A 12129-nucleotide genomic window follows, 5' to 3' on the forward strand; every position below is an offset into this window, starting at 1 on the left:
GATATCATCGATAAACATTTCTTACTGAGTACTTATAAATTATCAAATAGCTAAACGACATTTTTATGACATTTCCCATCCCTGAGTTAATTCATTCTTCATCAGACAGAGTTTTCAAAGTATTACAAAAATAAATTAAAAACGAGACACTAAGCCCGTCATCAAGAATTACAAGAATCATGTTGGTGATTTGATGGAACTTTAAGTGAGATTAAGCGGTATTAGATAAGATTAGCAACGATTAAAAAAGGAGTAGAAAATATCAATATCAAAAGGATGGAGTGTCTAACCCTCTGGCTGCCACCCATTTTATATTCATCCCAATATCCCGATTGACTTTAAAATTAAAATTTTAAACCTTTCGCATAGACCACTGTGTGCAACGCATTTCTCGAGAAAAAAGAGTGGAATAATTACCGATGAGAACAGATACATACACGCCAGAGTACTTAAGAACCAACAAACGAAAGATGATAAAGATTGACGAAACGCATCTCTTGGAATTGATAACAAAGGTGATCAATCAAATCTAAAATGAATCAACATATGTACCGCCGAGTGAGCAGAGGTAAAACCGATCAATTGTCCAATTTTGGGTCAGTCTGAAGCAATCGTTCAAAATGCAGGTAGCGCTCTCAATTGCCCTGCTGATTGGTAAGTTGTTAGTGGTTCAGAGTCAGTACGAGCCTCACTGGTGGCCAGGTCGAAGTGGAATAGTTCAGCTGTTCGAATGGAAATGGAACGACATCGCAGACGAGTGTGAACGCTTTCTGGCCCCGATGGGCTTTGGAGGGGTTCAAATTTCACCGGCTACGGAAAATGCGTTGATATACTCCCCGTTGCGACCGTGGTGGGAACGGTATCAACCCGTGTCGCATTATTTGAATACCCGTTCCGGCAATGAAGCGGAATTTGCGCAGATGGTACGACGATGTAATGCGGTGGGAGTAAGGATTTATGCGGATGTGGTTCTGAATCATATGGCTGTTAATACTCTGTACGATGGCGTTGCTGGTTCCGTGGCAGATGCAGATACACTTTCCTATCCAGGGGTACCGTATAACTCATCGGATTTCAACACGGATTGTCGAATCAACGAGAAAAGCAACCCTATCGAGCAGAGAGATTGTCGTTTATATGGTCTTCCGGATCTGAACCAGCGATCGGAATGGGTTCGTGATAGAATAGTGAACCTCTTGAATAAATTCATCGTCTATGGAGTCGCAGGTTTCCATATAGATGCTGCCAAGCATATGTGGCCAAATGATCTGCAAGTGATCTACAGTAGGCTGGCAAATCTTGCGCAAGACCATGGTTTTCAAGCTAATGCTAGGCCTTTCATTATTCAAGATGTAGAAGACGTAGGCGATGACGGTGTTTCAAAGTTTCAGTACACCTCGATTGGAATGATAACTGAGTATCGGTATTCGGAAACGATAGGCTCGGTGTTTAGTGGAAAGCAGCGTTTGTCAACCCTAATCAACTGGGGACAACCTTTTGGATTCCCAGCATCTGATAGAACGCTTGTATTTGTCGATAACCAGGTAAACCAACGAAGCCATGGTGAAGGAAATAAGCGTGTGCTAACGTACAAAGATAGCAAACATTACGTCATGGCTGTCGTATTTATGTTGGCGCATCCATATGGAATCCCTCGCATAATGAGCTCATATGACTTCAACAATGAAGACCACGGTCCTCCTATCGACGCTGGTGGAAACATTTTATCACCCACAATCACCGCAGATGGCATGTGTAGTAACAATTGGGTATGCGAGCATCGACTGAACCCAATTGCAAATATGATTGGCTTCAGAAATACTGTCGCTGGAACGGATGTATCATACTGGGTAGATAATGGAGCGTATCAGGTGGCGTTCTGTCGAGGAAACCGAGGATTCATTGTGTTCAACCTTGAAGGCACTGACTTTGATCAAACCATGCAAACTTGCCTTCCAGCGGGGACTTACTGTGATGTGATTACTGGGAAGGTTGTCGATGGTGGATGTACAGGGTACACAGTTGAGGTTGATGCGAATGGATTGGCTAGAGTTTACATTTATGCCTTTGGAGCATATAATGTATTGGCAATCCATGCCAATTCTAGAATTCAGTAGGATAAATAAAGTAAGTGAAGTAGGTAAGGTTTAATTTCAAACCGATTTGAATAAGTATAACTTTACACATTTTTATTTGCATATCACAGCCTTCCTTTCCCTCAGAGAGTATACGCCGCTGAAATAAAAAAAAACTCAGGAGCTTAGTATATTGAGGAAATATCCATGATGGATCCTTTGCTTTCCAATGTACAGTATCGATGACTGAGTCGGTACGGCTGAATCAAACGGATGTCGCCTGTGCGTACGCTTAGAAACACAAGAAACATTGCTGAGCGAGCTTTTTCTCGCTATGGACACATTTTTTTTTCTTCTACGAGTTGCGGGGAATGGGTTAATCTACTTAACAGACACCTGAGAGGAAGCTCAGATCAGGCCTCAAACGTCTGGGAAGACTCCCTCGCCTAGACAATTCGGCATAGCAGATCTCAGCCCCTCAGGCGCCTTTGCAATGGCTACTTTTAAAAAATTTCGTCCGGACCTAGGGTTTCCCTACGATTAAGGATTTTCCAACCCCCATAAGTTCCTCAGCGGTGACCCTCCTCTCATCGCTTGACCCAGTTCCCGGTGAGCCTATGAAAAAAAAAGCAAAGTACTTTGATCGCCCGTAATAAAAAAAAGAAGCCAAAAACCAAACCTTTGGTCATAACGCGGGAGAAGCCCCTTGATAATCCTCTCCAGCATCTTTGAAAACTGCTTAGTGGGAGTCATTATCTCAGCCATTATCACCTCGTATCTCAACCATCACCCACACTGTAGGCGTCATTCTACGGGTTCGCATTTGGCACTCTGATGTAGACGCTCATATCAGGCCTGCTTCATCATCGTCTAAAACACAACTTTGGCCACCTTATACATCACTCATCGTTCATCCCGCTCCTCACCAGTATGTGCTCGCTGCATACGTCCCCTTACCCGTAGACAGGCGCAGCGCAGGTTCACAATAGCTTGAGTCCACCAGTACATCGATGGCCTTTTATTTCTTACTTACCTCACTTACTTTACCGGCCAGACTAAGGCATGAGTGTCCTCTCCTGTACGTAGGAGTCATCTCCATTATTCTCGGTCCATGGCTGTGCGTCTCCAGTTTCGCTCTCTGCAAAGGGTCCGCAGATCGTCCTCCACTTGATCGACCAACTTAGCCCGCTGCGCACCACGTCGTCGTCTTGTACCGGTCGGATGGCTCTCGAGAATCATTTTGATCGGGTTGCAATCCAACATCCTGATGACGTGACACGCCCACCATAGCCTTCCGATTTTCGCGGTGTGGACGATGGTTGGTTCTCTCAGTAGTTGATGCAGCTCGTAGTTCATTCGCCTTCTTCAAGTCCCGTCTTCCATCTGCCCTCCGCCGTAGCTGGTACGCAACACCTTCCGTTCGAAAACTCTAAGGGCGCGTTGATCCTCTGCAAGTAGAGTCCATATTTCATGCTCAAAGAGGACTACCGGTCTAACCAGCGTTTTGTAGACAATTAACTTCGTGTGACAGTGAACTTTGTTTGATCGTAGAGTTCTGCGGAGTCCAAAGTAAGCTTGATTTTCTGCCACAATGCGACTCTGAATTTTGTCTGCTGGTGTCGTTGTCGGCAGTCATCGATAAGCGCAAGAGGTTCACGAACGTTTAACCGTCTCACTTTCATCACCGTCGATGGAAATTCGGGTGGCAAGCGCCTTCCACAAATTAATGACGATTCACCTGGCTTCATTCTTTCGTCGGGTGTACGGTTTCAGTCTCAAATTTGCAAGTCAAAATATCATCAGCAAAACCAAGCGGCTAAACAGACTTCATGAAAATCGTTCCACTCTAGTTTATTCCCGTTTTCCTTATTACACTCTCTAAAGCAATGTTAACCAGCAAGCATGAAAAACCATAACCTTGCTGTAACCCTCGGCGAGATTCGCAGAGACTCGAGAGTGTCCCTGATACTCGAACTTCACTCGACCATCGTCACCGTGATCAATAGTATCAGTTTATCCGGGAATCCGTTACTTACGTGCATAATCTGCCATAAATGGTCTCGATCGATATTCGATTGTGTCATACGCCGGACCCCTCCAAATCTTGGAAATTGAATTGAATTGAATCTCTTGTGGGCAGTGAATCAAAATTCAACCATCGCGCAACAATAATGACAATGTCGCAACCTGTATTTGTTGCGACAAACAAACCCTTGCGACATAAGTTTGTCCCAACTTGAAAATAATGGGATTAACATCGTACACCACGAGTTTAGAGATTTTTAAGCCTTGCAGTGCGATTTTCGAACGGTAACTTCGAGTCGGTAAACACTGCAACTCTGGTGAAGCTCTATCATCAAACAGTTTCGACTTTGGGTTAGCAATAATTGATTATTCACGAGTTGAAAAGTACGCAACAAATTCAGCTTCCGTTTTGTCTGCAACAAAAAATTTCGAGATCATGTCATTATCTGTTACCAGTAGGGATAAAGAGTAATCGTCGCACCTTCTTTGTTGCTTGTTTTGTGCCTCTTTTGTCTGACAATTCTCTTCACTGCTTGTGGGTTAGGAGGCGGAAATTTTTCGTCCTGCGCGCGTACTCCTAGATCTGCGCCACCTTCGGTCCTTGCAACGTCGCCATTGCGTGTGCATCGTAATGCTGCCGCCTTCTCTCGACCACCTCACGCTCGCTTGTGAGAAGATTCCCGTGATTGTCTCCGCACATGTCGGCTTAAGGAACAACGCGTTGGTTTGGGCCAAAATTCACGCTCCATAAACATTTTCAAATTTTTGTATGGACAAAAGTGTCTGAGATTGGCCCCACTAGCCCATGTCTACGGTGTACAACATTAAGAAGGTGATAAATACATTCCGGAAAACTGACACTTTTTTGATGACGTAATTCAAATCGTGCACATGGCGTGAATAAACGACCTTACTCCACTTCAATTTGATCACCGTAAAGGTTATGTTTGTATGGTCCACTGCACGAATTTATGCTGACCTGCTTACTCTCACAGACAAGGATGGAAGAAAATCACTTCAAGCGATAAATGATACAGGATACGAATAATCCAAGATTGCCTTGTTCTTTCAGTAGCATGATGCCGATGCCTCACACCGTGCTCGTATCACCGTGCAATCAAAGCATCTGATGCACGGTTTATCGCGTGATGACCCGTTATCGGATCATGTTACAAGTCATGATATAGTAGTTTACGCAACAAGGTGCAGAATGAAGATTTTTACAGCACGAGTCGTACGTTTATCCAACGAGGCTGGCCGAGTTGGATAATTACGACGAGTGCTGGAAAAATCGAGTTCTGAACCGAGTTGCGTACAAAGTTTTTTGCAATTTCATAAATTATCCTTGAGGATAGTTTTTAACAAAACTTTTTCATCAAACTGCACAATGATGTTCATAGCCATGTTTAAGAAAATCTGAACATAGCAGGTTATACTGAGCAGTTGTCACAATTTTTCAAAACTACGTCCACAAAGCATCAAGAAGTTGACCAAAACTGAAAACAGTGCTGTAATGGTTCATTACGCAACGCAAATCAGTGCTGTAATGAACCATTACAGCACTGTTTATTTGGTGCGGGAAATTAGGCCTTTTCCTGTCAGATTTGCGTGAGGTAAAACAGCCTATTACGATGAGAAATTGCAAAAAAAATTTTATGCAATTCAGTGTCATAATTTTTATTTTACATTACTTATTTCAGTATCATAATGGCGAACTTTTCCGTACCGGTTCATAATGCAACTGAAATGAGTTGCATAATGAAAAAAAGTTGCATAATGTTCATAATGCAACTCATTTGAGTTGCATTATGAACATTATGCAATTCAAATGAGTTGCATTATGAAAAAATCATTGCATAAAATTTTGTATGGAACTCGTTGCAAAACTCGATTTTTTCAGCACTCTTCGTATTTATCCAACTCGGCAAGCCTCGTTGGATAAATGTACGACTCGTACTGAAAAAATCAACTTTTTGCAACTCGTTACATAAATAACTAATTCATCACAATTTAGGCCACTTATGCACCCGTAAACCGCATTCATTATTAGAAATAATATATTTATAAGCATATCTTCAAGTTAAATAAGTAAGAATGCTCAAAAAGTGAATGAAATCGCGAATTTATCATTTCGACTTCATGATAGCGATCGCATCGCGCCCGCACATGCCGAGCGAATCATTCTTCTCGGACCGTAGTTTGTTATGATACTTGACGACAAAATGTTATCGTTGTTGCTATGATCGCACGATGCCTTTCAACCGCGACACATTTGAAATCTGATCATGATCACTAGATTTCCATCCTTGCTCACAGAAAATTTGACGTTTGGGAGGTGAGGTGCCGGCACCGCTCAAACGACAGATTTTCTGTGAGTGTAAGCAGGCCAGCATACATTCGTGTGCAGTGGATCATAGGAAAATGGTCAGCCTTGTTTTCCAGTATGTGGTCAGTAGTCATGAGGTGAATAGGTTACGCAGCGTCTTTAGATTTCTTTCACATGATACTGATAGGTATGTACCCCAATAAAGTTGTTCCGTTGGAATTGTCCTGCTTAAATCATTTGAATTTTCTGAATTCATTTTCGCACATTTATCAGAGCCCTTAAGCTTATACGGACCGTACAAGCATCTTTCTTTATTGCAAACGATGTCTGATTGATCTTCCAGAAGAAGGTCTATGATTGCTCTACACAGCCCCATTATCTCATTTGACTGAATTTCGTTATATTTTATATGTGATATCATCAAATGCAAATTGCTGGTCTTCACTGTTTGCGCACTTGATTCCCCAAAGAAGACTTGCGCTTTCCACTTTTGCTCTCAAGCATACCTACCTCTGGGCATAAGAATGGGCTCTTCCATCAGATTGCGCACACTGATCACCATCTAGTATGAAGATCTGGAATAAGCGAAACTGGGGGGAAACGCAATTAGAATATCTTATGGCACAGACAATGGGGAACCGGTTACAGCGTGGATTAATTATTACTCTCAGATGCTCTGGTTCAAGATGTATGTTACACTTTTCCTGCCAACCAGAAGTAGTGGTTATTTGTCGGTCAGATGCTCGGTGAATTTTATTGTGGGATTGTGCTAATTCTGTGTATGCTTTTCGGCATTGTGAGAGGGAAATTTGCAAGTATTCCTGCTGGATACTGACCTCACAGCTTTAGATAACATTGGATAGGTTTTGAAAACTGGTTGGGGTACTGGGAAACAGATCAATTCAACTGAGGCATCGTACACTAATTACGCAACGCTGTAGGAGGGGGAGGGGAAGGAGTCAAGCGTATGCAAATAATGTTTAGTTCTCATATAAACAGCCTAACGTAATTTGTGGACTGTAAAATGGTGAACCAACAAGCACTAAGGAATCTAAGCGGCATTTCAGGAGAGGCTCAATGGCGTTTCTGGGGGTGTCAGCGACTCTCAGGAAGGTTTCAGGGAGTTTAAAGGGATATCAGGCGCATTTCAGTGGTCGGATGATCCAGGCAGATTCATGAGCATTTCGGAGGGCCACGGGATGATTTAAGAAGCTCCGTAGGAATTTCAGTAAAAAATCAGGGGGCTTCAGGGACGTCTAAGAAAGTTTAAAGAGATCTCCGGAGAGTTTGAAGTTTCAGGATGATTCATTTAGTTAAGGGCGGTCTCATGCGCATTTCAGGGGCTTGAGGTGCTTTTCAGGAGATCTCAGGAGGTTTCAGTTGCATTTCAAGAGAATTAAACGGTGTTTCGGAGGTTTTAAGAGCATCTCAGGTGGTCTCAGGAGCGATTTAGAAGATCTTAAGGGGTTTAAGGGGACTTAATTGGGCGTTTTAGAACGTCTCAGGAGAGTCTTCGTTTCAATTAATATCAGAGGCATTTCAAAGGTTCTCAAGGGTTTTTAGGGGGTTTCAGCTACGGCTCGAGAGCTCCCAGAATTTAACCGTCTAAAGCAAATATCACCCTACCTTGAAACCCCTCAATCCGACCTGGAATACCCCTTAAGCACATATAAAAGTACTTGAAATCATCTTAGGCCCTCTTAAATCCCCCTTGAGCCCCAAAGAGACCTCTGAAACACCTTGGAACCCCCTCCGATTAGATTTCCCTGAAACCCCAAGAAACCTCCTCGTGTAGCATTAAATACTGATCTTTCCGGTTGCTCTATACGACCACGAGACTTGGAAGTTTAAGATTGGTGACCGGAGAGCGTTAAGTGTTTTTGAACATACGGTGCTGCAAACAATACTCGTTTGTAAAAAAGAAAACAGAGTCTACTGGCGTCGGAAAGGATAAAGGATATGATTAAGCTTATAAAACCAGGCAGGCTGAGTTGAGCTGGCCTCGTCGCAAAGTCGCAAAGATGCCAAAAGAATGACAGGCGAAGGTGATATACAGTAGAGAGCCAGGAAAAGGCCGCGTCCTAAATGGTTGCTTGCGATTGGAGAGAACCTGATAAAACTCAAGGGGGACTGAAAACGATTGGCCTAGAACCGAGTCCAGTGGGCAATTATGCTTTCATTCAGCGTAGATTTAGCAAACTTAATTTTAACTTACCAAGTATTCAAGTAAGTATCATAAATTGATCTCCGTAGTTTTGAATATAGGACCCAAATGGTTGAAGCAGTAAAAGCACAGGTATTCGGCAAAAACATGCTGATGATACCAAGTTTGTCCCAGATCGATCCAAGATTTTTTCGTATTTGATTTTCTTGGTAGCTTCGTGTCTGACAGGCAGAATTTAAATTCGTAAAGATCATTGGCTCAGAAACCTCTCACTTAAAAACTTTGTAAGTTCTTGAGGTGTAAGTGCATATCGCCCCCTTAATGCTAGAACTAGGTAGGTAACTCGTTTTGGAAAGTGCGGGTGAAAATAGCTGGTAAAACTAATCGTGGTATAAAACAAACACTTTGTTGGTCTTAAAAGATGAATCATTATGTGTTTTCGTAGTTCCAATGGATAAACTTTTGTTTATTATGGTCTATGTTACGATATAAACAAAACAACCGAGATTTCGCAAAACCAGTTACCTAGTTCCAGCATTAAGGGGGCGATATGAGGCTAAGAAGATGACTTTGTCCTAGTTGAGACGTTACGCCAAAAGATGACATTTTAGGAATGAGCGGCTTTTATGCAGTCATCTGCAAGTCACTGAGCATTGTATTTTTCTTACAAAACTTGTAATCAACAGTTTTTTTATAATCCATGATTAGCTATTTTTTTTATTTTTTCTTTATACAAATAATTGTCCCGCCCCCTAAGCGTCTCCTAGTTTTTTTTGTCATTGCAAATTCCCGAAGATCACAAAAGTACCCTGTCCAGAGCCTTTCACATACTAAATTGCGGTGGTCCAATGCTTGTAGGTTGCTACCGCCTCCACCGACAGCGACATTACTGGCATTCATACACTGAAAAACAAGAGAACCCAAATTTGAGTATTTTTTAACTCACTTTTGAGTTCTTTTTTGCATCCTGTTTCATTCGCTCTCTTAATTGTTGTCAGAGAGTGAATAGCAAAACAATCCAACTTTGAGAGTTCGATGCGGGAAGCCAAAATTGAGTAAGTGGCACAGTACCGAAAGTTGAGTAATTTTAACTGACGGTTGAGTAAAAAGAACCTTGACTTTAGGTACTTTGGCCGTATACGCCTAAATGCAAACTACCTACCTAAACATCGACTCCAGCAACTCAAAATTGGCTTCCCGCACGCAACCTCGAAGTTGGGTGGAATGAACTCACTTTTGGGTACTTTCGTTTTTCCGTGTAGGCCACCGCTTGGCACCGCGCTTGGCAAATAACTCGAGAAAACAAGGTGCAAAGTATGCACAGTTAATTTGCTTACCTTATTTGGCACTTATTTGTACACTTTCATTACCGACTGCTCTACATTTAGCAACAATTTTCCTTATCGAAGTCCATGCCGATGCCAGCCGATGGATGGTCGGAGGCGAATGCAGCCGTTTCTAATTTGCTGCCGAACTGCAATCATGGCCGTTCGGTGGTTGGTTGCTGGTTGAGATGCGGGGGAAAATTGGCTCCTTGCTGCCACTTGGAACCGAGTGACGACGCTGGCTGTGCGCTGTTTAACAGGTAGTCTGACACCGACCGGAGGAGTCCAGGCATCGCATCGTTGTGGTTCGAAGTCAGGAAAATAGGAGCATGTTATGGTATGTATACGTGTGCCATGCGGCACCACAATGATCACATTCGGTCCGAAGATTGCTAAATTGAATGACGGTGTAGAAAAATTCTTGCAAATAGCTTTCTCGCCTGACAACGACTGTCCTAAATTACTTATGGCGAATCTGGATGAGAGAAAGTAAATTGAACATAGTTTTCATAAGACACACTCGTTGACATTCGACAATGCAACAGAACAGCTACCTACCAAACGTTGTGTCTTGTATGAATAGATTATAAGATTGCTGAAGGTACTGCCTTTCCATGAGATAATAATAAAGTTTTGCAGTAGATGCTTTCTTTATAATTCCATTAAATACTTGCTAGGATGATAAACCGAAACACAACAAAAGTTGAAAACTAGATTGAAAAGCATAATTAAAAATTGAATAGTGCATCCTTCGCTGCAAATATGTATAAGGCACCTAGAAACATTTATGGAAGAACTCCAGAAAAAAAAAAAACAAAATGAACTAGGGTAAATTACCCTCCTTAAAAACTCGCTAATTGATGCACACTCCAAATATGGTAAGACATTATTTCATTGCTTAACGCATCAGGTTCCATAATAAGCCGCGAATTTATGTATCGCATGGATGGGTTTGTTTCTCTTTTACATTTGACAACTTCCGGTGGGACACCCATAACCGGTTCCGAGACACTACCGGTTGTCCCGAAAACGGTCTTAGACTATTTTCTAACTAACCGACATTAGGTTATCGAAAACGCTGCTACTTGATGTACCGCATGCATGGGTTTTGTTAAATTTTATATTTAACCACTTCCGGTGGGACACTCAGAACCGGTTCCGGGACAGTGCCAATTGTCCTAAATATGATCGGAGACTAATTTCTTGCAACTGTTCATCAGATTTCCTAAAAAGCCGCGAATTTATTGTCATATGCATGAGTTTGGTTCATCTTTACAATCGACCAATTCCGATTGAATACCCGGAACCGCTTCTGGAACACCAAACCATTCGTCAGGTTATTGAAAAAGGTGCTATTTGATGTATCGCATGTATGGCTCTCTCTCTCTTCTTGGCGTAACGTCCTCATTGGGACAAAGCCTGCTTCTCAGCTTAGTGTTCTATGAGCACTTCCACAGTTATTAACTGAGAGCTTCCTCTGCCAATGACCATTTTGCATGCGTATATCGTGTGGCAGGCACGAAGATACTCTATGCCCAAGGAAGTCAAGGAAAATTCCTTTACGCTGGACCGACCGGGAGATAGATTATTTTCTTGCTGACCTTTCTTCAAGTTAACGAAAAAGCCACCATTCACACTGGGCCAGGAACAGAGATTAGCAAGACAAAACCTCTAGCACATTGGGGATAAGTCCAATCAAGTTGGTGTCTTCGGCAAAGTTGTTGGGTTTTATCTGCGCCTTAAATTGCGCTTGGAATTTAGTTCGTAAAACCGCCGCATAGGTGGCGCTGCGGTGCTAACTTTTTTATTTTACGTCCTAGAGCTTTGGCGTCTTCGGGAAAGTTGTAGAACAGGCAAAAATAAGAAACGTTGACGAAGACACCGAAACTCTAGCTCTTGCAATAACAAAGTTACATTGAATTTTATACAGGAACGACTTAAATTTGCGCTTTTGTGTCATTTTCTTGTGTATCAGCCTACATGTTGCCATGGCAACAGAAAACAATTAATCGCAGTAGTCGAACAAGATCGTACATTTGAAATTGTACTCTTGCAACAATCATGCGTTTTTAGGAATAATACATACATTGATCTAGGTATCACTAGTAGAAATTCCTGTTTTAGTGTATATGAGTGATATAGCGTAATCTGCACCTTCTTGATTTTGCCTGAGTGAAACGCATGTTTTGTAGGTGGGCAAATTCACTTCTTGAA

The 12129-nt window shown here is 42.3% G+C and overlaps 1 protein-coding gene across 1 annotated transcript; it reads left to right on the plus strand.

The window, feature by feature from the left end:
* On the plus strand, positions 1 to 2171 carry LOC115260060 (alpha-amylase A-like). Its single transcript, XM_029860918.2, has one exon. The coding sequence runs from the start codon at positions 621 to 623 to the stop codon at positions 2115 to 2117; it is 1497 nt and encodes a 498-aa protein (XP_029716778.2). The 5' UTR covers positions 1 to 620; the 3' UTR covers positions 2118 to 2171.
* Positions 2172 to 12129: the final 9958 nt, after the last annotated feature.

The sequence above is a fragment of the Aedes albopictus genome, chromosome 1 (assembly GCF_035046485.1).
Source record: "Aedes albopictus strain Foshan chromosome 1, AalbF5, whole genome shotgun sequence".
Classification (NCBI taxonomy): Eukaryota; Metazoa; Arthropoda; class Insecta; order Diptera; family Culicidae; genus Aedes; species Aedes albopictus.

Coding starts and splice junctions, on each gene's coding strand:
- LOC115260060 (XM_029860918.2), top strand. CDS start 621: ATGCAGGTAGCGCTCTCAATTGCCCTGCTGATTGGTAAGTTGTTAGTG.